This window comes from Peromyscus maniculatus, chromosome 10 (genome assembly GCF_049852395.1).
Source record: "Peromyscus maniculatus bairdii isolate BWxNUB_F1_BW_parent chromosome 10, HU_Pman_BW_mat_3.1, whole genome shotgun sequence".
NCBI lineage: Eukaryota > Metazoa > Chordata > Mammalia > Rodentia > Cricetidae > Peromyscus > Peromyscus maniculatus.
In genome coordinates this window covers 68,867,927-68,890,934 of record NC_134861.1, presented here as the reverse complement: position 1 = coordinate 68,890,934, position 23,008 = coordinate 68,867,927, and the positions used below count along the sequence as shown (strand labels likewise).

The 23,008-nt window shown below is 45.9% G+C and overlaps 1 protein-coding gene and 1 long non-coding RNA gene across 3 annotated transcripts; one reads left to right on the top strand and one right to left on the bottom strand.

Moving 5' to 3' along the window:
* Positions 1 to 542: 542 nt before the first annotated feature.
* Lrrc66 (leucine rich repeat containing 66) lies at positions 543 to 21,942 on the top strand. Of its 2 annotated transcripts, XM_076546446.1 has the most exons (6): positions 543 to 2,329; positions 2,589 to 3,080; positions 12,379 to 12,548; positions 18,175 to 18,364; positions 19,698 to 20,704; positions 20,977 to 21,942. In XM_076546446.1, exons 1-6 carry the CDS (start codon positions 2,185 to 2,187, stop codon positions 20,980 to 20,982), a joined length of 2,010 nt encoding a protein of 669 aa, XP_076402561.1. In that variant the 5' UTR covers positions 543 to 2,184; the 3' UTR covers positions 20,983 to 21,942. The 2 variants fall into 2 exon arrangements, with proteins under 2 accessions (XP_076402561.1, XP_006979804.4); XM_006979742.4 differs by having other exon boundaries at positions 19,698 to 21,942.
* LOC143267622 (uncharacterized) lies at positions 12,173 to 20,819 on the bottom strand. Its single transcript, XR_013042949.1, has 3 exons — positions 20,679 to 20,819; positions 13,378 to 20,521; positions 12,173 to 12,481 (listed from the first exon to the last, which is right to left on the bottom strand). It is a non-coding gene; the product is annotated as an uncharacterized LOC143267622 (long non-coding RNA).
* Positions 21,943 to 23,008: the final 1,066 nt, after the last annotated feature.

Here is a 23,008-nt window from a genome sequence, read left to right as displayed (position 1 = left end):
ATGAAAGGGCAGGGGCTGGCTACAGAGCCGGGAACATGGGAGGAGCCTCAGGGCATAGATCTGAACTCCCCACATGGCCCAATCAACTGGAGACTGAGGAGTCAGAAACTGCCTACGGCCCCTGAGATAGACCTGAGGGCAGAGTCCTGTCCTTCCCATGTCTCATTACCCAAAGAGCCTCACTAGTTCATTCTCTTTTCCAATGCCTTGTGGGAGAATTCATCTTCATCTTTTCTCTGCTTCAGTTTTTCCTCTTACCTTCTCTGCCCCACTCCGAGGTATGCATGCCCCCAGTTGTTTCTAACTGCTTCCTCATACTTCAACTTGAATAAGTCTAGTTAGACTTGCATTCTACTTAATTACCTGTACTTTCCTCTGGAGTTCTCACTGTTTCCTTTTGAGGGGGTTGTTTTTGTTTTGTTTTTGTTTGCTTTGTTTTGTTTTGTTTTGCCCCATGCATAGATATTTGTATGTAATATAAATAATGTTTCTTAACATTAATACTTTTTTTGTTTTTTTGAGACTGAGTTTCTCTATGTAACAGCCTAGGCTGTCCTGGAACTCACTTTGTAGACCAGGCTGGCCTTGAACTTACTGAGATTTGCCTGCCTCTGCCTCCCAAGTGCTAGGATTATGGTGTGTGCCACCACTACCCATTAGAAATAAAATTATTCTAATCTGCCTGTTTTGAATGCAAATCTATTCATATATCAATCTCTCCCTTGAAAAGGGCCAGATTATAGAAATCTTTCACTCTAAAAAAGGTATGCTTTTCAAACCCATTATTTTCTTCTCTGTTACAAAGGAATGTGCATATTTATGATTGATGTATTTTTTGCTAATATTGCATTAGCTTGGTATCCAATTGTGCACATAATGATTGCAGCTTTAGTGTCAAAACAAATATCTCTCTGACTAGGAAAATGAATTCAGTTTCTGCTGTTGCATAAGGGGTATACACTAAATTACTCCTTGCTGGAGGTAGGTAGGGCACCTTTGCAGTTGATGTACCTAAATTTAGACACCCTCTGAGATATGGGAGAATTGACCTCATATGAAACAGAGGTTTTGAAGTTACAGTGAGAATGTCCTTCATTCTGTGCATCCATTCATGCGAAAAGCACAGCCCAGTGACAGACTCCAGAACATCAGAACTATGAAACATGGGTGAGGGAGATACTCACCCTCTTTTTGGTTTTTGTTTGAAATACACAAAGCAGAGCACTAACGATGTGTGGTGGCGTTTGACACTCTGTCCAGTTGAAGGGTACTGAGTATGTTCATTCAACACTACTGAAAGTATTGTGAAAGCAAAGACAAAATACGGGCTAACTCAGGAAAGAGGGGTTCGGACCAGAGTGATTGAGATGAGACTTGAATGTGCAAGATTCGGACCACAGAGGGGAGGGAGTGGCAGTGATCTTGGATTGGGGCAGAAGAAAAACTCATTTGGTATGATGTAGACATACGTATCCCTGGCCTGGGCCACATCTTGCAGTTACTACCCCACATGAATTTATCAAACTTAGCTTCCCAGGCTAGCTAGATTATGGGAAGTTTTGAATGCCAACCTTGGGAATTCAGACTATAGACATTTAAAGGAACATTTCGAAATTTCAGAGGTGAAAAATGCGTAAGGGTAATGGTATTTTTGAAAAACCTGTCCTTTGGCATTACCTACAATGGAGAGGGGAGGGGGCAGGGACCGGAAGTTCAGTACACCTGTTCTAGTACTTCAGACGTGATGGCAACTCAAACAGGTGGCTTGAGACCGGAAAGGAATGGGTGATACGTTGCTGAGAAAGGTTATTCTTTGTACTCTGATTTTGTCTTCATGGGTTTTGTTTAGCTTAAGGCAAATCTCAAGAATCCATTTACCCAGCCGTCGCCATAGTTTTCCTGTATGTATTCAGCCTTTGTAACTTGTTCCAAAACCTACAGAGTGACATGAAAAAAGACTTGACATTTCTATATTTTATGACATCCTCACAGCTCGGGAGCAGGACATCCTTTTCATGACCATTTTTATTTATTTTGTGTATACTGAAAAAGATTTCAAAATTATGTGAAAAGTAGCAAACGCCATAAAGATAAAGCTTATGGGTCCAGTTGGGAAAGACCTGGGTGCCCGTTCTGTGAGTTGCACTTTCCATTCATAGGAGAGGTTCGCTCTCTAGTGTAACCATGTGTCATTCATGTCATAAACCACATGACGGTGTTCTAGATAAGCATAACAGACTTTGCCCCATGCTGGTGACAAGCGGCAGAGACACTGGACTCACTAGGAAGCAGACTCCAGGCTGGAGGATCCTGGGAAGGCAGTGTAGAGGTGAGGCTGTGGTAAATGTCTATTCTGTGAATACTGAGGGGAGGTCCTTCCATAAAATGTACGTACATCTTAGTATATCAGTCACAGCTTTGGGGTAGCGACCTCTCAGAGGCCAGTTTCTAAGAAATCAAATGTTCATTTCACTTGATAATTAAGAATGCTTCCTAAATCTTAAGTTGAAAATTAAGTTTTCTGTTTTGTTTTGTTTTTTTTTTTAATGTGTTATTTTGAATGAATCAATTTACTTACCTTTCCCCAGGCATTATGAAAGACTTCTACTTCGGAGTTACTATCATAGTTATAGATCTTTGCTTTCCGGGAACGGCGACAACCCCACCAAGAAAAAGCAGTGTTCTCCACAATTCTGAGCGCCACTGCGATGGGCCTCTTCTGACAAGCTGGTCTACAAGGCACACATCCCAGATAGCAGACACCGTGGATGTGAGCTCCCCTATCTCTCCAGTCCTCTTCCAGTCTCACACGAGAAAGGAATGGCAAATAACACGCCTGGACCTCAGTAACCACAGCATCTCGTTCATGACCCTCAGCGCTCTCGCCCCTTTTCATGCTTTGGAACTACTGAACCTCAGCAACAACGCCATGCACTCCCTCTGGCTGGATCTGCCCCTGCCTCGCCCCTCGCAGCAAAAACGCCACACCGGAGGCGGAGGCGGAGGCGGCTGGCCCTGCAGTCTTCCCCGTCTAAAGGTGCTGATACTTCAAAGAAATCAACTCCGTGGCACTCCTAAAGGTGAGCACTTTTAATGAATGGATGAGACGGAGAAACAGTGCGTGGGGAGCTGGTGTTTTATGTCAACAAGGGCGCTGTATTTTGTTCAGTTTCAAGGGAGCAGCTGAAACCGCAAAGCGGTTTGACCGAGCAAATACAATAAAGGCGTTTCCTAGTGGCACTGCCTGCCCGAGTGGAATTTGCAATTAGTGCGGCTTAATGTCCCACTTGTACCACTCGAATTGATGTTGTGTGAGTTGGTCAAGAAACCCCAGGACTTAGCTAAGTGCTCGATAATAATCTCTGATGCATTTCGGTTTGTCTGTTTTTGAGACAGGGTCTCACTGTGTAGCCCAGGCTGGCCTGGAACCCTCTATGTAGACCAGGCTAGACCCAAACAGAGATCAGCCTGCCTCCCAAGTGCTGGGATTAAACCTGAGTGCCACCATGCCTAGCTAAGTTATCTATTTTGTTTTTTATATAGGTTTATTAATATGAGAAAGCACTGAGAAGGAATGGATACAGGTATTTTTTAATATACAATATAATTTAAATTAAACATATTATCGTATTTACAATTTTTTTCTTCTTGGAATACATTTTGCCTTTTTAGTTGTCCTCCAAATGTAGACCAGGAATATCACAATATTCTATATTTGTATGTAAAACTTCCTACTGTGAAACCAAAATCAGAATTCCTTGCTGCAGCTTAAACTGGGCCCTGGAGATGCGACCTTCAGTTTTCTGGAACAGGGGAATTTCTGACTCTGAGCCCCAAGGAGGGTAAAGAGGGTGTTTGCAAGGATGAATGCAACAGTCTTAGGCTGACCCTCCTCTGCACCTTCTAAGTCTTGCTCCACAGCTGGGGGAGAATTTTAGGTTCTATCAGGGCATCAGGATATGTGTGTGTGTGTGTGTGTGTGTGTGTGTGAGAGAGAGAGAGAGAGAGACAGAGACAGAGACAGAGACAGACAGAGACAGAGACAGAGACGAGACAGAGACAGAGAGACAGAGAGAGACAGAGACAGGCAGGGAGACAGAGAGACAGAGACAGGCAGGGAGACAGAGAGACAGAGAGGGAGACAGAGAGACAGAGAGGGAGACCCCTTGCTACTCAGAGAATATCCCTTCTCAGTCTTTCCATTTGGAGGAAATCTCTTCCCCTTTGTGCTTCTTCAAAGCTCTTTGGGGAAAGCCCTAGGGATTCCTTCCTCTGAGGTTCAGGACTCCAAAGACCTCTGCCTCGGTTTTGCTGGGACAGTAGCACAGGCCTGCTTTGTCCTAGAACGGAGGCTATGGGGACTCACAGGGTTAGCCAGAGAGAATGCTGTCCCAGAGTGAAGAGAAATCTGACCCTCCCTCCCTCCCGAGGCCAGATGTGTTCTCCAGAGGGCTTGCAGTTGTGGCTGATACCAATGTAATTTCACTTCAGGGCCAAAGGCTCAGTATAGAGACAGGCTTCTTCCTCTCTGAGGTCAAATGTCTGCCTCCCAGAATGTAAGCGGGGGAATGGTGAACATGCAGAGAAAACAACAGAAAAACAAAAACAAAATGAGCCACGGGAATTTCTGTTCGAACTCTAGCAAATGCCGCTGTCAGGAGAGGAAGGATGCGAACACAGAAAGTCCCTGTAATGTGTGAATCTGATTGGATAGCGAGGTCGTTTTATCCAGTCCTTTTGTGTTTTGAACTCACTACCTGTGGTCAACATACACTTGAAGTTTGCCCAGGTTGGATCCCCTCCAACACCCCTCACCATTCTGTGAGGTTGACTATGGCAGGGTACACAACCTTAAATCCCGTCTTGGAGGGAGGAGTCGGTGAGAGGTGCTCCTTGGGGCCTTGCCCTACTACTGGGCTATCCTTCCCTCTTTAACTCTCCTGCTCGAGTCTGTCTAATGATAACGTCTAGGTAAAGCAGGTGCTCCCTGACCTATAATCACCATAAGCCTATCACAGGTCATAAATACCATAAGTCAGAAATGCATTTACATATTCCTGTTGGAGTCTGAATATTAAACAATCCCCCCAAAGGCTCATGTGTCTGAATACTAGGTCCTTAGCTAATGACGCTCCTTGGAAAAGTTAGGAAAACTTTAGAAGGATTAAAAAAAAATCTTGCTGGGGGAAATATGTCACTGAGGGATGGCTTTGGCCCCCTTGCTGTCCTCTCTGTGTTTCTAAGTTTGGATGCAATGTAATCAGCCAGCTGCCTACTCCTGCGCCATTCCTTCCCTACCTGTGGCCACGCCCTCCCAGCCACAGTGGACCCTGGAACTGTGAGCCAAAACCCTTTTATCCTTCAGTCGGTCTTGCCGAGATACTTTATCCCAGCGACAGAAAAGAACCTAATCCAGCACTTAACCTACCAGGCATCATAGCTCAGTGTGCCCTCCCTCAGACATTTTCGGAACACTTACATTAGCTGGCAGCCAGATGAAGGCCACGGGACACAGAGTCCATTTGCTGATAAAATGCTGGGTATCCCGTGTAACATTGAACACAGCACCGAAGGTATGAAGCAGTGGTGGTGTGAGCGAAATTTCTTACCATTGGCAAGAAAAAAATCATAACTCAGGCCATCATAAGTCAAGCTTTATTCGAATTGTGAAGATTCCATGAAAAAGGTCCCTCATGTCGCTATAATGCAGTAAGCCATACACAGTATATGGTAGCAATTACAAGTTGTAAAAGGTAGTTTAAAAATCTGGAAGTGATTTGCAAATATTAGTTTGTATTGCTCTCTTGGCGCAAATTGAGAACAACAGTATACTTAGAAACAAATAATTAATTTACTTTCTCTCTAAATCTCAAGTTGTCTTTTAAAATGTTAAATAGTTATTGCCATGGATGGGATCCATAGCCCACTATAATTCATGAGCAGGGAGCCGTGAGTGTCTATTTAGATGTGCTTTCCTCGTCCAGAACAAGAATAAATTGGAAACACCCCAGAAGGCAACTCTCAGGCAACTAGCCATGTAGCACATACAGCTTTATAAGCCATGACTGGTGTCTTTAACAGGGACTGTCTATAGGACACTCAGAAAAGCTCATTTTTATAATGTTGGAACATCACGTTGACTAATTGATGGTCAGGCATGCTTTTGTGTTGAGTCAGCTGTGACATCACCAACAGGCTTTATGTGGAGGAAACACCCTGGTCTGGTGCTGGGCAATACAAAAGAGAAGCCAGACAGGAATGTAACCTGAATGATAGTTCCACCTTCCACCCATAACTTTGGAGTAGTAACAACTTCAAATCATTACTGAAACATAATATCTGAGAGAAACAACTTAAAAAGGAAAGTTTTGTTTGAATTCACAGTTTTGAAGGTTCCAGTCCATGTCAGTCGATTCTGTTGCTTTGGTCCTGTTTTGAGCTGTACATCCTCACAGGAACACATGATAGTACAGTTGTCCAAACTTGTGGTATCAGACAGGGAGAGAGAGCAAGAACTCCCAAGTTCAACAGTCCCCATCAGGGCCATGTCCCCAGTGGCCTCAGACCTCTTGGAGGCTCCACCTCTTGAAGGGTTCACTTCCTCTCAGTAGCTCCAAGCTGGGGACTAAGACTGACAAATGCCGTTTTGGGGACAGATGGCCAGGCCTTAGCAATCAGTATTTGAGGAGTTTAGAACAATGGGGTCAGCCTCTAAGTCCTCCATCCAGCAGTATTTTCAGTGCTTTTCAGAGTACCTGGAAATGTACCGGGACAAACACCTCGCATTGGTTCAGTGAGGCTGCCGGGTCAGGCTGGCATCCTCATGCCAGCCCACCAAGTCCCAGAAAACCAGAGAGCTAGCTGCATTAGAGACGAGATGAAATAATTCCTGACATTTGAAATGAGAAGAATTAAGAAGGAGAGAAAATCCTGTGTCCTATAAAACAAAAGTTTTTTGTATTCTTTTACCCATAGGGATTGCTACTGGATTATAGAAATACAAATAACCAAATTGTTCTCAAAGTCAATTCAATGTTTAAAGAAACAAAATGTACGGAAGACATTAAGGTAACAGAACAAACTTTGAGTCACTTACACACCTTGGTCACAATAAGGGATGACATATTGAATAAAATGCCTCACCCTTGACCATTTTCGACCCTACTTCAGTTCTTAATATGAACTTGAAGCCATTAACTCCAGAAGGGCAGGGTTGCTGATGATCACACTTGGGAAGGCATGCAGAAGTTCACTGTTCACAGACAGTGTTTACTACAGTGGTGGCTAGACATCCTCTCCTGCCTTTTCACTTAGAGACTCTAATATGATCCCAGGAAATAATGACACCAGCTCTGGTGACTTAAATCCTCGGTGGCTAGATTCCAGCCCCTCATAGCCCATGCAGTCAGCAGAATGAAGTTCCAAAGTTAATTCCATTTCCACAAAGTCACTTTGGATTCTTTCTGTCCGCACTGAATTCTCCTTGCTTGAAACATGGACTCTAACTGCCATAGGATGTCCCGGTACCAACCAGCGCCTCACACCTTTTGCTCACTTGACTACCTAGCCTCAGTGGCTCAAATAAGAAACACGTTTTCCCCATTTAGTTTTGCAGCCTAGAATGACCTAACTCCATCTTGGGAGACATTAAGTAGTCAAGGTCATCTGTAAGAACCACACCGGTACCTTAATAAAACAAAATCTTAATCCTCTAAAATCGGAAGAAGTTCATGACACCAAGTCCCACAGCCAGAAGAAATTGACCCTTCTTGGGAAATCCTGGGTTGGCTTTATGAGGGAAGTTGAATGAATAAAACATCTTACATGGCTCTATTTACTTACTAACTGACCTTCAACAACTCACTTAACATAAGAAAGTCTTACCTCTGAGAATAATGAGTGTCCGGGATCACCAAATAATGCGTATACACACAAACACTGTGTAGCCTGGAATACAGAGTGATGTCATACAGAACACTTAGCACAGTTAATCACCTTTGGTGCTGTTGGAGGGCCCTGCATCTGTGGGGCCCACCCCAGTCTTCTGTCCTTGTCACTTCTTTAATTCCAGGCAATAGAATATTCAAAGCTATATTCTGGCCAGGCAGTGGTGGCGCATGCTTTTAACCCCAGCACTTGGGAGACAGCGGCAGGTGGATCTCTGTGAGTTCGAGGGCAGCCTGGGCTACAGAGAGAAATCCTGTCTGAAAAAACAAAAACAACAACAAAAAAATCTTGTACAGAAATATTTGACAGAGAAAAAGACAACAATCCAGGTTTTATAAGGGCAAAGGCTCATCTTCAAAACAAAGGGAAAAAGCTATTCTGATGGTCTTCGAAGGTTCAGAGTATTTGTCAATTGTGCTGTTGCTATGTTCACAGTTGTGCGGTCTTTACAGTGTTAGAGGCCCCTACCCTTCCTTGCTCTAGGCACCCTTGGATCTGTGCTCTGACTCTAAGCTATTCTGGCCTGTAAACCAACCATCACCACCATCTAGATGTGACCTAGCCATCACCACGGAAGTTTCTCCATACCCTTTGGGTTATGTCCTTCCCATTCATCTCATCATCCCCTCCACCCAGGAAAACACAGGTTCCTCTCCAGGCATTGTAAGCTGACTTGAGCTTCCTGTACATTTATTTACATGAGTGGAATCATACAATACAGACAGACCTTGACTGGCGATGCTTCAAACTTAATGACTCTTCAGTTTCACAGGGGTGACAAAAGAATGCACATCCAGTAGAAACTGTCCTTTGCATTTTGTTTTTGTTCCCCTGGGGCCTTTGATACATAATATGGTGTTCTCTATGATACTGGGCAGTGGCTGAGTCATGGCTGCCAATCAGCCTCTTGGTCATGAAGGTAAACAGCCAATGACTCTGTGCACCACATTATTAAGCTCAGATATTTGGTAGGTCAGTTGTAGTAAAGGCATTTTTGACATGATATTTTCAGCCTGTGATGGATTTGTTAAAATGTAAGATCTTTGTACATCAGGAAGCATCTGTAGGGGGCTTTTATTTTATTCTAGCATCTTTATCTCAGTGTGATTATTTTGATGTTTATTCGTGTTATCATATATATTAAATATTTTGTTATTTTTCATTGCTGGGTGTAAGTCCCTCATTTACCTGTTGATAGTTAGGCTAGTATGGGGGAGGCTAATGCGCTGCAATGCAGATGGGTGGAAAAAGGTAAACACTAACCAAAAGTAAGGCAAAGTGTGTGTGTGTGTGTGTGTGTGTGTGTGTGTGTGCTCTCTTGTCCCCGTTTTGCACTCACTTCTTCCAGTATCTGCCCACGTCTATTTTGTTGTTGTGTTTAGTTTGGGGGCACAGTTACAGGGTAATGAGATCTGGGCCTTGAGCCAGCTCCTTCCGCTCTGTCACTGGGCAAGCCTTGCCCCGGCGTTTTGTTTGTGAGTGGGGAGAAGCCCCAGGACTCTGTGAACATTAAAAATGAAAGACTCACAAAACGCTTAGAGCTGAAAGAGTCCATGATTAAACGGGAGCTTCCCACAGTTTCTGCCCTTCAAAGCCAGTGTGTGCTCTTCCTCCGCTGAGCTCCTAGGAACTTACTCGGTTCAGTTAAGCCTTGAGACATTTTCGGAAGCCTGAATTCATGTTTCTAAACAGGCCGGACAAGTACAAGGGAAATGGTGGGGAACCTGTGATGCTCTTCCCAGCGGTCTTTCATGCCCTTCCCAGTCCGTGTGTTCGCACATTTCAACACAGGGGAAAGTTCTCTGCATAAAGACGTGATTCTCTTCAGAGGATGTATTCTACTCCTGAGGTTGCTGACAGCTGGCCTTCCCTGCAGGTCCCCATTTGGATGTCTCCTGGCACTGATGCTAGCGCAGAGAAAGAGTTGAGGGGGGACTTGGGGAGCGTTGGGAGAAGGTACATTGGGGGGCCAGGACAGTGGGGCAGCACACACGGACTCCAGGCGCGGAAGTGTACAGCGTGGGAGTATTTCACACACATGTGTTCTGAGCACCAGCTTTGACTCGCTCTCGTTGCTTGTTAAATATAGTTTTCTTGACCAATTCTCTCTCTCTCTCTCTCTCTCTCTCTCTCTCTCTCTCTCTCTCTCTCTCTCTCTCTCTTTCTCTCTTGTATGTGTGTGTGACAGAGAGAGAGACAGACAGACAGACAGACAGACAGACAGACAGACAGAGAGTGTGTGTACTCAGAGAAATAATAGCTCTCTACAAGCTCATGCCCCATCTAAAGCAGGCAGCCCCCATTCACTCTAGCCAAATGTCATATGCCAGCTGGAACTTTGAATCTATTCATTCCAGGGAAGCCTGAGATGCAGGCTTTTGTATTGAATCCTTAACGTTGGCCCAATGCTTTTTGGATCTCTGTGTATACAGGCCAAACCCTACATCCCAAGCATTACAAGGGTTCACCTTATTCTGCATAGAAAAGATTTAATCATTGGATAGTCAGGAAGACAAACAGCCCACTGTACAGTGGTGTGGTGTGGATGATGAACTGCTTTGCCTGACAAGTAACTTTTCTTGTCTACGTGTCTTATCGTGCCACCACTCCAAATTTCTGGGGTAAGGATTTGTCATCTGCACCAAGTGCCTCCATCATAATCTCCTGACTGATTCATTGCTTTAAAGTCCGCTTGCTTACTTTGTGTGCCTCAGGTGAACAGATGACAATGGAACTGGTCGAGCCATTTCAGTTACACTACCCTCTCTTCAGAATCAGTCTGGCCGTCCATACCTTGCAGACAGTAAGCAAGAAATAAAGTCGGTTCTGGAACTGAATAAGCTTGATCTGCTACACTGAAGTTAAAGACTCAGCCCACGTTTGAGAACAGGGCTGAGGAACGTGTGAAATCGCAAGCACCTCCCTGGGAGACCCATCTGGCCATTCAGTCTGCTGTGACTGGCACCCTCTTCCTCCTCAGTGCCAACGGGATCTTTTGCGTGCTTCCCAGAACAAAGTGAGGCACAAAGGCGGAGGCTAAAACCCCATCTGATTCTTGTGCTAGAAAGCAAAGTCTGCCTGTGGTTTCTTTTTTTTTTTTTTTTTTTTTTTTTTTTTTTTGGTTTTTTCGAGACAGGGTTTCTCTGTGTAGCTTTGTGCCTTTCCTGGGACTCACTTGGTAGTCCAGGCTGGCCTCGAACTCACAGAGATCCTCCTGGCTCTGCCTCCCGAGTGCTGGGATTAAAGGCGTGCGCCACCACCGCCCGGCTTTGCCTGTGGTTTCTTTACCTTTGAAATATCCAAGAATACCTAGAATATGGTTATAATACCAATGGTAAACGGTTATGAGAATGGAAATGACTAAAAATAAAGGTGTGAGAGAGAGAGAAAGAGAGAGAGAGAGAGAGAGAGAGAGAGAGAGAGAGAGAGAGAGAGAGAGAGAGAGAGAAATGGAAGCAGAATTGGAACCCTCCAAGTGAACAAAGGACAAACAGGGAGGAAGGGGAGGCTGATACACTCAACATACAATACACTTGCACAACAATATTCTTACAGGACAATGTAGAATGAATACAAGCAATGAGAGATTTAAAAAATGAAGCTTTAATAACTGAATAAGAAACTTTAAAATTGGAAGAATTCATTTATGTAATAATAAACCTCAGGGTAAGTTTCTCCTGTGTTATCATAGGGAAATCATTCAGTTTTACTCACGGTTAATCAAATTGACAAATATCTGCTCATCACCTTGCTTAATCATGGTTAGAATTTTAAAAATCGATTCTTTAATTTAAAAAGAGCACACACTAGACCAGTAAAACAACTCACCAGGTAAAGAAAGGTCCTTCTAGCCAAGCCTGATGATCTGGGTTCAAATCCTGGGGCCCCCAAGGTGGAAGGAGAGAATGGCTACTGGTAGTTCCCCTCTGCCCTCCATGCATGCACTGTGCCATCCACACACAAATACACAGAAGATAAATAATAAATGAATGTGTGATAAAAAAAATAGCACATGCTCATTTGAAAGAAAGAACCAATGTGTATAAAATTAAAAGAAAGCTTTGTCCATACCCCTCTTCCCTTCCCTCAGCCGTCCTACAGCAAACTTCAATGATTATTGATAATTTCACTCACCTCCTTATTTCTGTCGCCACAAAATACATATCTACATATGTTTGTATGTGTATACCCCTCAAGAACATTGTCATTATTATATTCTGTACTATTTTGACTTAATCTTTTCCTTCCTGTTTAATAAGTTCACATGCGAATTGGCCCAGTCTCTCTTAAGACCACTTAGTTTTTCACAGCGTTAATACACTTTGGCAGCTTCCCACCTGAGGGCCGTCAACATCCCCAACTTTCCACCACCCACTATGCAGCCACCAATAGCACCAGATTTGGGTTTTCATTTGCCTTTCCTTTTCCCAGGACTGTGGAAGCTGGAGTCGCTGCAGAGTCTGGATCTGTCATTCAACAGGATCGTTCACATTGGGCTGTCTGATTTTCATAGCTGCCTCCAGCTGGAGCGCGTCTATTTAAAGAGCAACAAGATACGCACTGTTCACCCAGACGCCTTCAAGGACCTCAAAAAATTACAGGTTCTAAAGTCTTTCTTATAGCTGTCTTAACTATACAGACTTGTGGCCAATTAGATTAGAGGGCTACTTCCTTTGAAGGGGGTCTCCATGGGCAGGGCTACTGGCTGTTAATCAAAGTGTGTGAGTCTACTTAAGAGCTCCTAAAACAACTGAAATCTATTGCTCAAAAAATCAAAGACCACAACCATGGACACAAACTTAATAAGAATTCTCAGCCGCAAGAATTCACATCATTAGGCTGTAGATACAGCTGAATGGATAAAGGACCTGCCTAGAATGTCACAAACCCTAGATTCGATCCCCAGCATACACCTGTATTCTGGAGGTTTGGTAATGGAAGCAAGAGGATCATTAAGTCCAAGGTCGTACCTACATGCATATCAAGTTCAAGGCCAGCTGGCTTGCAAGAGACACTATCTAAAAATGAAAGAAAGAATTTGGTATATTATTTATCTAAATCAAATTAGATTCAACTCCAAGTTTCCATTTACCAGTTGGCAAGAAATTAAATGTGTTATTTAAAGAGTTTGAAACCAGCTTAATCTGCTTAGGGAGTTCCAGGCCAGCCAGGGTTACAGAATGAAACAAACAAACAAATAAACAAATAATGCCACCTGCCTAGGCTGCAAGTTCAGTCAGAGGTACCAGGTCTGTTGCACAAACTGGGGCATTGGGAGGTCCTTCTGAGCCACTGTGGCCAACGCTGAGATGTCAGCAGCTCAGGATCATATAGGTTGCTACTGGCCAGTGGCCTGTAGTTTTAATATCCAAAGCATGCATGGGCAATAAAAATGACGGTGATCATAGTACACACATGTGCATCACTTACCACATGCCATTTGGTGTTCCAAACACCTCTGACGTTCCTAGTTGGGCATCTATTCACATTTCAGAGCTGTGAGCCTTGTAAACTGTCTCCCTGATAGGGCTGAAGCTGAGGAACTACTAAGTCCTGTTCTTACAAACTCTTCTTCACGTCCTTCCCGTCGATAAGGACAGTGTGACGGCTCCTATCAGTGGCCTTCAGACATATCAGAGGGACTGCCAGGGAAGTTGAGAGACTCTTCAGTCCCTATCATTATTACCTCCATCACACACACACACACACACACACACACACACACACACACACACACACTTTTCTAGGTCACTGCTGTTTACTACAAACTTGGACACACGTGCGATTTCAAATGTTCCAATGCCCAGACTTTAAAAATGAAATTGAGGGGCTGGAGAGATGGTTCAGCAGTTAAGAGCATGCACTACTCCCAAGAAGACGTTCAATTCCCAGCACCCACATCACGTGACTCACAACCACCTGTAACTCTAGCTCAAGGCCAGAGCCTCCGAAGGCATCTGCACTCATGTGCACATACTTACATGTAATTAAAAATGCTTAGACATAAATCCTTTTTTAAAAGGGAAATGAAGAGCTTACCCTTTAATAATGTACATTATTTAAGCCAATAGAACAGCGTTTACAGGTATAATTAATATAAAGTTATTAAGGTGGTAGTTCACATTCCATTTTTCAAACAAAGCCTTCAGTCTCTAGTGTGTGTTTTATATCTCCACATCTCAGCGCTCAGTGGCCACACATGGCAAACGACTGTCACATTAGGCAGCCTGGACAGAGACCACGGATGCTTCCCCAGCATTTCATAAAGTGCTATTAAAAACAGGCCTCCAGCCAGGCGGTGGTGGCGCACGCCTTTAATCCCAGCACTCGGGAGGCAGAGCCAGGCGAATCTCTGTGAGTTCGAGGCCAGCCTGGGCTGCAGAGGGAGTTCTAGGACAGGCTCCAAAACTACACAGAGAAACCCTGTCTCGAAAAACAAACAAACAAACAAACAAAAAGCCTGCACCTCTCCCATTCACCCACCATGGCTCCCTAAACCCTCATCGTGGATGGGAGACTGAGAAAGCAGTGATCAGGTGGGTAGCAAACTGGCTGGATCCAGACTAGAGTCCACCGCTTCACGGGCCAGTTACCAGGGGACTGCACCCCAGTCCCCTGTCTGTGTAACAGAAAGAAGGTAGTTCCCTGTGAGGATGAGAAGCTTAACTATGCATGGAGTGCTTAGAACAGGACCTGGGGGGATGTGCGCTCTCTAGTACACGAATCTAACCGTGCTGCTCCTCTTTCTTAGAACCCTGCCAAGATTTCACAGCCAGGGCCCAGCCCCTCGCTGCCTCTCCAGACCCACTTCACACTCTGTCCCTTTGTGCAGGGCTGTCTGTCCCCTTGTGTGCCACTGTCCTTCCTGCCTGCCCTTCAGGTCTCCTCCACCCCCACTTGCTTCTCCCCTTTACCTTGCAAGAACTCGGGCTATGAGTCCCTCCAACTTTGGTCCATCACTTCCGCTCAGAGGCATGCATGCCTTAAGTCTTTCTTTTCGCGAGCTCACAATGGGGCTGCATGTTTCCTCCTGGCTCTGGTGCCTGCAAGTCTTGAGCACAGTGAGTCGTCCATGCCTACCCCCGGTCCTGCCCACACTAAATGGTAATCACATTCTTGGAGAGCACACATCATGCCTGACTTTGTTTCCGGGGGCTAAGCTGAGGGCATTTTGAGCGGCGGTTGAATGAACAAGGGGATGCACAATGGGCGATGCTCCTGAGTGGCCGCACCAGTGGTCTATTGCTGTATGGTGACTGACCACAGCTTTGTGGCTTAAGACCACACACATCTGTCTGTGGGACAGGGATTCTGACGTGACTCAGCTGGGGCCTCCACCTCATGGTCGCTCAAGAGACCTAAACTGGTGTCGCCACTGGGGTCTAGCCTAAAAGCCCCACCACGGGCACCTAAGCAAAGCAGACAGGACTTGCTTCCTTATTGGGCGGTTGGACTTGAAGACTCAGTTCATTACCAGCTTTTGGCTTAAGCCTGCCCTCAGGTTTCTGCCCGGAAGCCTTCTCCACCAGGCTATTCACGCCGTGGCATCTTGCTTTGGAGGTAGTAGCCTCTCTGGCATTCTCTGCTCCGCATAAGAAGAGCATCTCTATGGTATGGGAAGTCATCTTCACGAAAGTGGCATCCACTGCTGGCGCTGGCAGAGTCTATTGGCTGGAAACCAAATAGCCTATCCTGCCTGCACTGGGGGGAAAGAGATGGCTTAAGGGCCTGCATACCAGAAGGTAGGGTCGTGCGGGCCACTCTGGGGTCTGTCTGCCACGGCAGTTGTCAGAGCGGAAGAGCCCACTTCGCTTGGCTGGGCTCTCCACTTGGCTGACAGGAGACTGGCAAGTTGTGGAGGAGCCTTAACTAGTGCGTACTGGTGACAGGTACATCTGGATGTGGAATTCGTCCTGTGTGTTCCTCTCCTGTGCATTTTATTGAACTTCATGGGTCTTCGAAGCTCCAGGGTTAAAAATAGCATGGGCAAACTATAAATCAGCTCTGAGCATGTTTGGAATATAGCCATAATCCCCAACTCACCAGTACTGGGAATATTCATCGAGTTCCCTGCTCAGGGTTCCCTCCTGTGTGGTTGGCAATAACTCCACACACTGGCTGTGGACCATGATGAAGATGTTTGGCGCCGGGAAGCTGACTATCACAGTAGTTGGCTTTTTCCCTCTGGAAGATGAATTTCACATTTGCACTGCTGTGTCTGTCTTCCCATTGGGGCACCTTCCCGGAAGCCAAATAGATTTTTAAAACATAAATCCATCAGCGTACTTAAACAGGATGGAGTGAGTTTCACCGACATTTCAAATTAGCCTTTCTCTTCTTAATCTTATCTCATTCTTCTTAGATACAGTGATTTGTGTAGCAATACGCTGTCCGTCTCCCAGCCTTCCCGGAATATATGTGCCTTTCAAATGCTGTAGGATGGGGGTTTCTTTTGCTAAGTTGCAATTCTGTTCTCGTCTTTTCTCAGAAATCATTCTTCCTGAATTATTTCATTCATTTTCTTTCCTCCACGCTGACTTTCAGCTCCATGATTTGTAATATAAAAAAAAAATGCTAGAATGTAAAAATACACCAAAGAGGAAATATCTCCTCAGAAAGCATGAGGATAACTTAGTGTGATGCTGAGCCAGGGCACCAGTGGGGGACAACCCCCATCCCTGGGCAACACCAGGCCCAAGTGGATGCTTTCCCTCCTTGTCCTGGCCTCCTGCTTCCTGGTTTCAGGAAGAGTCAAGGCCGCATGGCTGCTCAACCCAGGCAAATCACCCTCATTAAAGTTCATGAAAAACTCAGTTGTATTTCTAGTGATTTTTTTTGTGGTGAAGTCTTTTAGTTGTTAGACTTACCTCATCTTAGGAATTTGTATAACCTGAGATGTTTATTTAGAAACTGGCCTTGATCAAGGGGCTGAGTGAAGAGAATTACCATGAGTTTGAGGCCAGCCTGGACTATATAGTGAAAATTTGACTATTCTTGGGGGATGGAGGAGAAAATGTTGTCGTTGGGGATAAGTGACCCTTCTTGTTTGCACTCATGTCCTCTTTTGTTGAAGTAAGGTTGGCATTTTCTGTTTTCTGACATATAGTTCTGTTGTCACTGCCTGACGGTCCCCAAATGTCTCCTCCACACTAATGTGGTAGCTCAGAGAGGGTGTGTTTTGAAGTGAAGGCACACAGCTAGGAGACCAGAAAGCATTGCTACTCTGTCCTTGAATTCTCCAGCATTCCTATTCATTGTTGCTATTTTCATTTGGGACAGAGACTTACGCAGCTCAGGGTGGTCTCAAGCTTGGTATTTTGTCTGCCCTTTCTCTTCTGAGCCTCCTGTCTCTACCTCCTAAGTGCTGGGATTACGATGCACCACCACACCAGATTTATAGTTTCTGATATTTGCTGAGTGCCTGTTCTGATCCAGACCCCTCTACCAAGTACGTTCCATGGGATACACTGTGAAAGGGGAGCCATGGTAATTGTTGGGGGAATCTGGGAAAACATATATAAACCGCTCCGCAGAATGCCTGGTATACAACGCTGATCTGCTGTCAGTAGGCACAGTCAGACCCAACATAATTTCCCTGCTGTGCCACATGCTGCTGTGCCCAGCCTTAGCACACCCTGGCCTGCCACTTGAGCCACTGAATCATCTCTGTCCTCTGGTTCTCCATGCGTTTCTAATTGTCCAGGAGAAATGGGTCATCTTGCAGATACTGAAGACGCAAATTCGCTAAGAACCACGTACCACTATCAAAGGTAGTCAACCAACCACACATAATTCTTTTGTGCTTCCTGGCCTCATTGTTCACATCCATTGTCATGTCCAAGATGGTGATGTTTTGAGAAATTCTTGACCTGGATCCAATTCTGAACGATAATAGTATGTGAGTCTGGGATTTGCCATAGGTTATATGGTAAATAAAGAACATGAAGTGTCTGGATGTCTGAAAAGCTTTTGTAAGCATCTAACCCATGAACAACGCTAGGAGGTGGGATCACAGAAAGCAAACAATTGCCAAGACGCAGAGGCTTTGTGGGCAGGGCAGGGATTCAAGCCCGGTATTCACTGACTTTTATACCAGACCTAAATTTGTAGAGCTAGAAATATCTATTGCTTTTGTAGAGCTAGAAATATCTGTGTGTAACTCCTTATAGTTTCTTACCTCACTGTCTTTGTGCACAGACTGACCTACATTTACCTCTTTTCAAGCAGGTGGTAGACCTCAGAAGCAATGCACTGACCACCCTTGCACCCATTGTGACCATTGCTCTAGAATTACCCCACCTGGAACTTGACTTGGCTGATAACCAGTGGCAGTGTGGTGAGAACAATGCCAACTTCCAAAACGTCACCTCTGCATCCTGGAGGGAAAAGTGGAATGCTATCTGCAACATGTCTGTGGGTAAGTGAGTGGCATCTCTCTCTCTCTCTCTCTCTCTCTCTCTCTCTGGTTGTTGTTGCTGTTGTTCTGAAATAGTTTCATTTGGCCTGGAAAATGCACGTAAGAAGGCAGTCTCCTTAAAAGTAGTGACAGTCTCTCAAAAAACAAGGATGCTGGTCTGTAGCAGGAATCTTAGAAGTTCATTAATAAAATCAAACCTGAAGCCAGTTATTGGAGTGAACACTGGAAGGTCAGAGAGACAGAACAAGCCATAGCTCACCTCACCTGGTCAACTTCTTAGCTGATCTTGTTTCCTCAGACTGGAAGCCCCTGTGTCCTCATATCTGAATGGCTCTCACCTGAACTGCTGCTCAAAACCTAAACACTTAACCAGCCAAATGCTTCTAGTTCCTGGTCCTCACGCCTTATATATCTTTCTGCTTTCTGCCTCACTCCCTGGGATTAAAGGTGTGAGTCACCATGCTTGGCTGTATCCTTGAACACATGGATTTCTGCCTCTGGAATGCTAGGATTAAAGCCGTGTGCTACCACTGCCTAACCTTTATGTTTAATATTGTGGCTGTTCTGTCTCTGACCCCAGATAAGTTTATTAGGGTGCACAATATTTTGGGGAACACAATACCACCACACTGGTCCCCACCCCATTCAGCCTTGGACTGAGTCACAGGACAATCCCTAGTGCTTAACTGGTTTCCTTGGCTTCTGACAGTTTTTTTTTCACATGATCAAAGAAACATAACATTTCTTTAGCTAGAAAAGAATTTTGCCTGGAAGCCTCACCCCCAAAATGTTGCAGATTTCATCTCAATTCTTAATGATTGATTAAAGAAAGTCTCCAGCCAGGACCAGCATTCTGAGTGTGTAGGGCAGAAGAGAAGAACAGTGGGTGCTTTACTATTTACCAGAACTGGAGAATGGTGAGGAACCTACAACAAGTAGGGCAGAAGCAGATGCAATAGAGGCTTAATAGAATGTTCTAGCAAATGAGAAGTAGTTGAGGGTATGGAGGAAGGAGAAGCCATGTGTTAGCCCTCCCATCTGGCTGCTTCCACCTGTGGGCAGCAGTTGGGCAGGTTGCCTCAGAAACACAACCTCTTGGGCCTGTGAGAAGTAGGCCTATGTCTCACAGTCTCGTGAAAATGTATACAGAGCCATGTGCACACTGTGGGCAATGAACAGGAACGAACACATGAATGAATAAGATTACCTGTTAACTTGATGAATGTTTGAAAACATAGCTAGCTACAGATTGAGGAGGGCTCACAGAAGCTCTGAAAGCCTGGAGTCTTATTCCAACATCTAGTCAGTTTGTTTTCCCATCCCCCTCTTGCAGGGAATGAGAAGCCATATTTGGAGACCCCCCAGATCAGAATTTCCAGGAATACGCACCTTCTTCCTACTCCGAGTGATGTGAAAAGCCTCATGCAGAACAAAGCAGAGAGACCCCAGGGAGGAATAGACAGTCACCTTTCAGCTCTGGAGAAGGAGGCGCAGGTGGACTATGATGATCTCAAGGAGATATGGCCACAGCCCCCCACAGAACTCAGAGACTCCGAGGATGAACACGTCACCGACAGAAAGGATGACGCCCCAGACCTTGTCCTGCCCATCTGCCTGTCGGTGTTCAGCACGTTTTTGGTGGCTTTCTGCCTGGGCGCTTTCGCTAGGCCTTATATCGACAGACTGTGGCAGCAAAGATGCCTGACCAAAAGGCCTGGCTCAGAAAATGCTTACTCAAACGAGGGTTTCTATGATGACGTCGAAGCTCCCCGACGAGTACAGCACCAAGGGACAGAGCCGCACCAAGCTTCCCGCCACCTAAACCTTTATGAGAGACAGAACCCCTCCCAGGTGACAGAGCCAACCCCATACAGTGCTGCCATGGCAGAAAGGGTCCTAGGGAACAGCAAAATGGATCTCAGCAGTCAACAGAGCCCGGGGCAACCCGAGGACGACACTGGGGCAGGAAATAGAGACTGTGACGTGCTTCCATATGGCCACACAGCCCACGCGGCTCTCCATGGACTTCCGAACGCTGACACTCGCCAGCTGATTTCGGCCGTGCAGGATCACCGCGATGTTCCCGAAGAATTACATTATGACACAGTGGTTCCGGAATATTCTCTCTATGAGGATGTGATGGATAGGTCTTCCGTTCTGGGAACAGAGGATAGTGGATGCAATGAACTGCGCCTGTCACAGTCAAGAGATGTTGTAGCTCCTGTCTCCAATACTCTAGTACATATGAACACACAAGGGTCTGGAGAGAGTAAGGAAAGGGGGTCCCCTGAAGCTTTGGGAGCTATGGGCTCACTGATGGAATCTTCTGAGGAAAGGCAGGTGAGCGATTCCATTAGGGGGCTGGCCACACGGCAGCCAAGCTTCCAGGAAGCCGATGCTGAGGAAAGGTTTTCAGATGTCTACGATGAGGTCCTACACATTGACCCAAGAGATGTAGACCCACCCTCCCTTACACCAAGGTGGGACAGTGGCCCTCATGTCACACCTGCCCCTGAGGAGCCTGTGCTGAGAGGTGCTCCTTTTGACCCTCTTTATGACTTGGTGGCCAATTACGAGTCTGATTCTGATGAGGGCTCTTTGTTTACCCTTAGTTCTGAGGGTTCTGAGGACACGAGGAGCTTGCCAGAAGAGCAGGCATCTGTGGAGAAGGGTGGGGCCAGTCAGCCCCTCCCCAGCAGGAACTTGGGAGAATACAAGGCTGATGTGAGATCAGCAGAAAGTGATGAGGACATCCCCTCATCACGAAGGATTCTGAAGAAATGTGAAATTCGGGACGGTCTCCTTGGAAACCCTCTCTTTTCTGGTCCAGACTCGTTTGTGTGAGATGAATCTGGAAAGTGACTCTAACTCCATTGACCCTGAGAATATATCAGCCTGGCCCCAATCCCCAGGCCACACACTATCACATCCATGAGACCCCAGGCACATTTGTATATGATGTCGACTTGGGGCAGAGGCAGTAGGCTGGCACTGCTGCCTTGGAGACCTGAATTCCCAAATGTGGATCATTCACCACCACCACCACCACTGCCGCCGCCGCCGCCGCCGCCGCCGCCGCCGCCGCCGCCACCACCACCACCACATTCTGCTGAAGATCCCTCAGATCCCAAGGGGACTGCCACCAAAGAGAAGTAAACATGAGTAAATAGCCACCTTTTATGGCTGGGGGATAGAGCTCTGTTGGTGGACTGTTTGCTCACCCGCACAAAGTCCTGGGTTCAATCCCCAGCTCCGTGTAAACAGGGCACAGTGGCACCGACTGTAATCCCAGCACTCCGGAGCTAGACACAGGAAACAGCGCTCAGACTGAAATGAATTTTTCAGGGGGGGTGATGGGACATTCTGGCAAACACAAGCCCTATCACTCCAACCATCAGCTTGAGACAGACGCCGGATCTCCATGACAAGGCCTAGTCTCCCACTCAGACACCGGGCTCACATCCCCAAATCCACGTGGATCGTCCTGGAAACTACAAGTCATTGTTTCTCTTCACAAAGTCACTTTGTGAGTCAACGTTATCACAGTGTCGATCCAGTAAATCCGTTTACAGTTCTCAGTCTTGACTTCTCTGTCATTTCCTGCATCTATCTGCACAGCCTCTAAACTCGAGTGTGGTGTGAGCTCCTGACTGCCTGGGTGGGGAGACGGTTGGCACGCGGTCTGGATCTAAGCCAGAGAATTTCTACTGAATTAGGGTTTGCCTAGGAGAAGGAAAGTCATGGAGTTGGAGGAAGGGCACCAAGAGTCTCCGGGTCCACCTCATGGCATCACTGCTAGTTCTCGGGAATCTAGCTTCTCAGTCACTCTCACAGAGGCTCGGGCCTTGACTCTCCTGTCTTCTCACCGGGCTCACATTCTTTTGTGAGAGTTCTCAGGTGTCAGGGCTTCTACCGCCACCTACCTCTCTGCTAACATTTCCTATTTCTGGAACTCTTGCTCTGCAATCTTTTGAAGATTTGGTTCTCGCATCCAGTTGCCTATCTACTTTCAAGGTAAAGGCATCCACACTGAAGCTTATTCTGTCCCCTCATCCCTGCCACCCACCGAATCTGGTCCTTCATGTCCTTATCTCACCATTCACACCGGGCTCCATCCAAATATCTAAGGATTACTCTTTTGACATTTTTCTCCATGGTTCCCATAGTTAACTTAGTTGTCATTAGGTATAGCCAGTTCAAAGCCCTAAATATCTGCCAAGTCTCTTCCATCTCCTCTGTCCACTCTGTCGCAATTCTGTCACTTTGTCATTCCCACCAGATGGGTCACAACGTCGCACAGACTGCCTCCTACAAATCCAGTGTTATCCAAGAGTCTGCAAGGAAATAGAACCAATATGGTGCCTGGAGATATAAGGGAAGGTTTACTGTGGGCACCTGACACATGATGCTGGAGGCATGGAAGTTCCACCATCTGTTCCTTCCAAGTTGGTGCCTACCTACGCCAACAATACCGTCCCATCCAAACAACGGAAGTTCAGAAAAATGTGGATCATGTAAATCCCACCCTGAGTCCAAAGCATTAAGAACCAGGAGCACTGATGCCCAAATGAGGTGGGAAAATGGCGGCTCCCTAAGTATGTCAGAGACTTTCTAGTCTCAAGTGGGCTTAACTCCGTGGTCAGG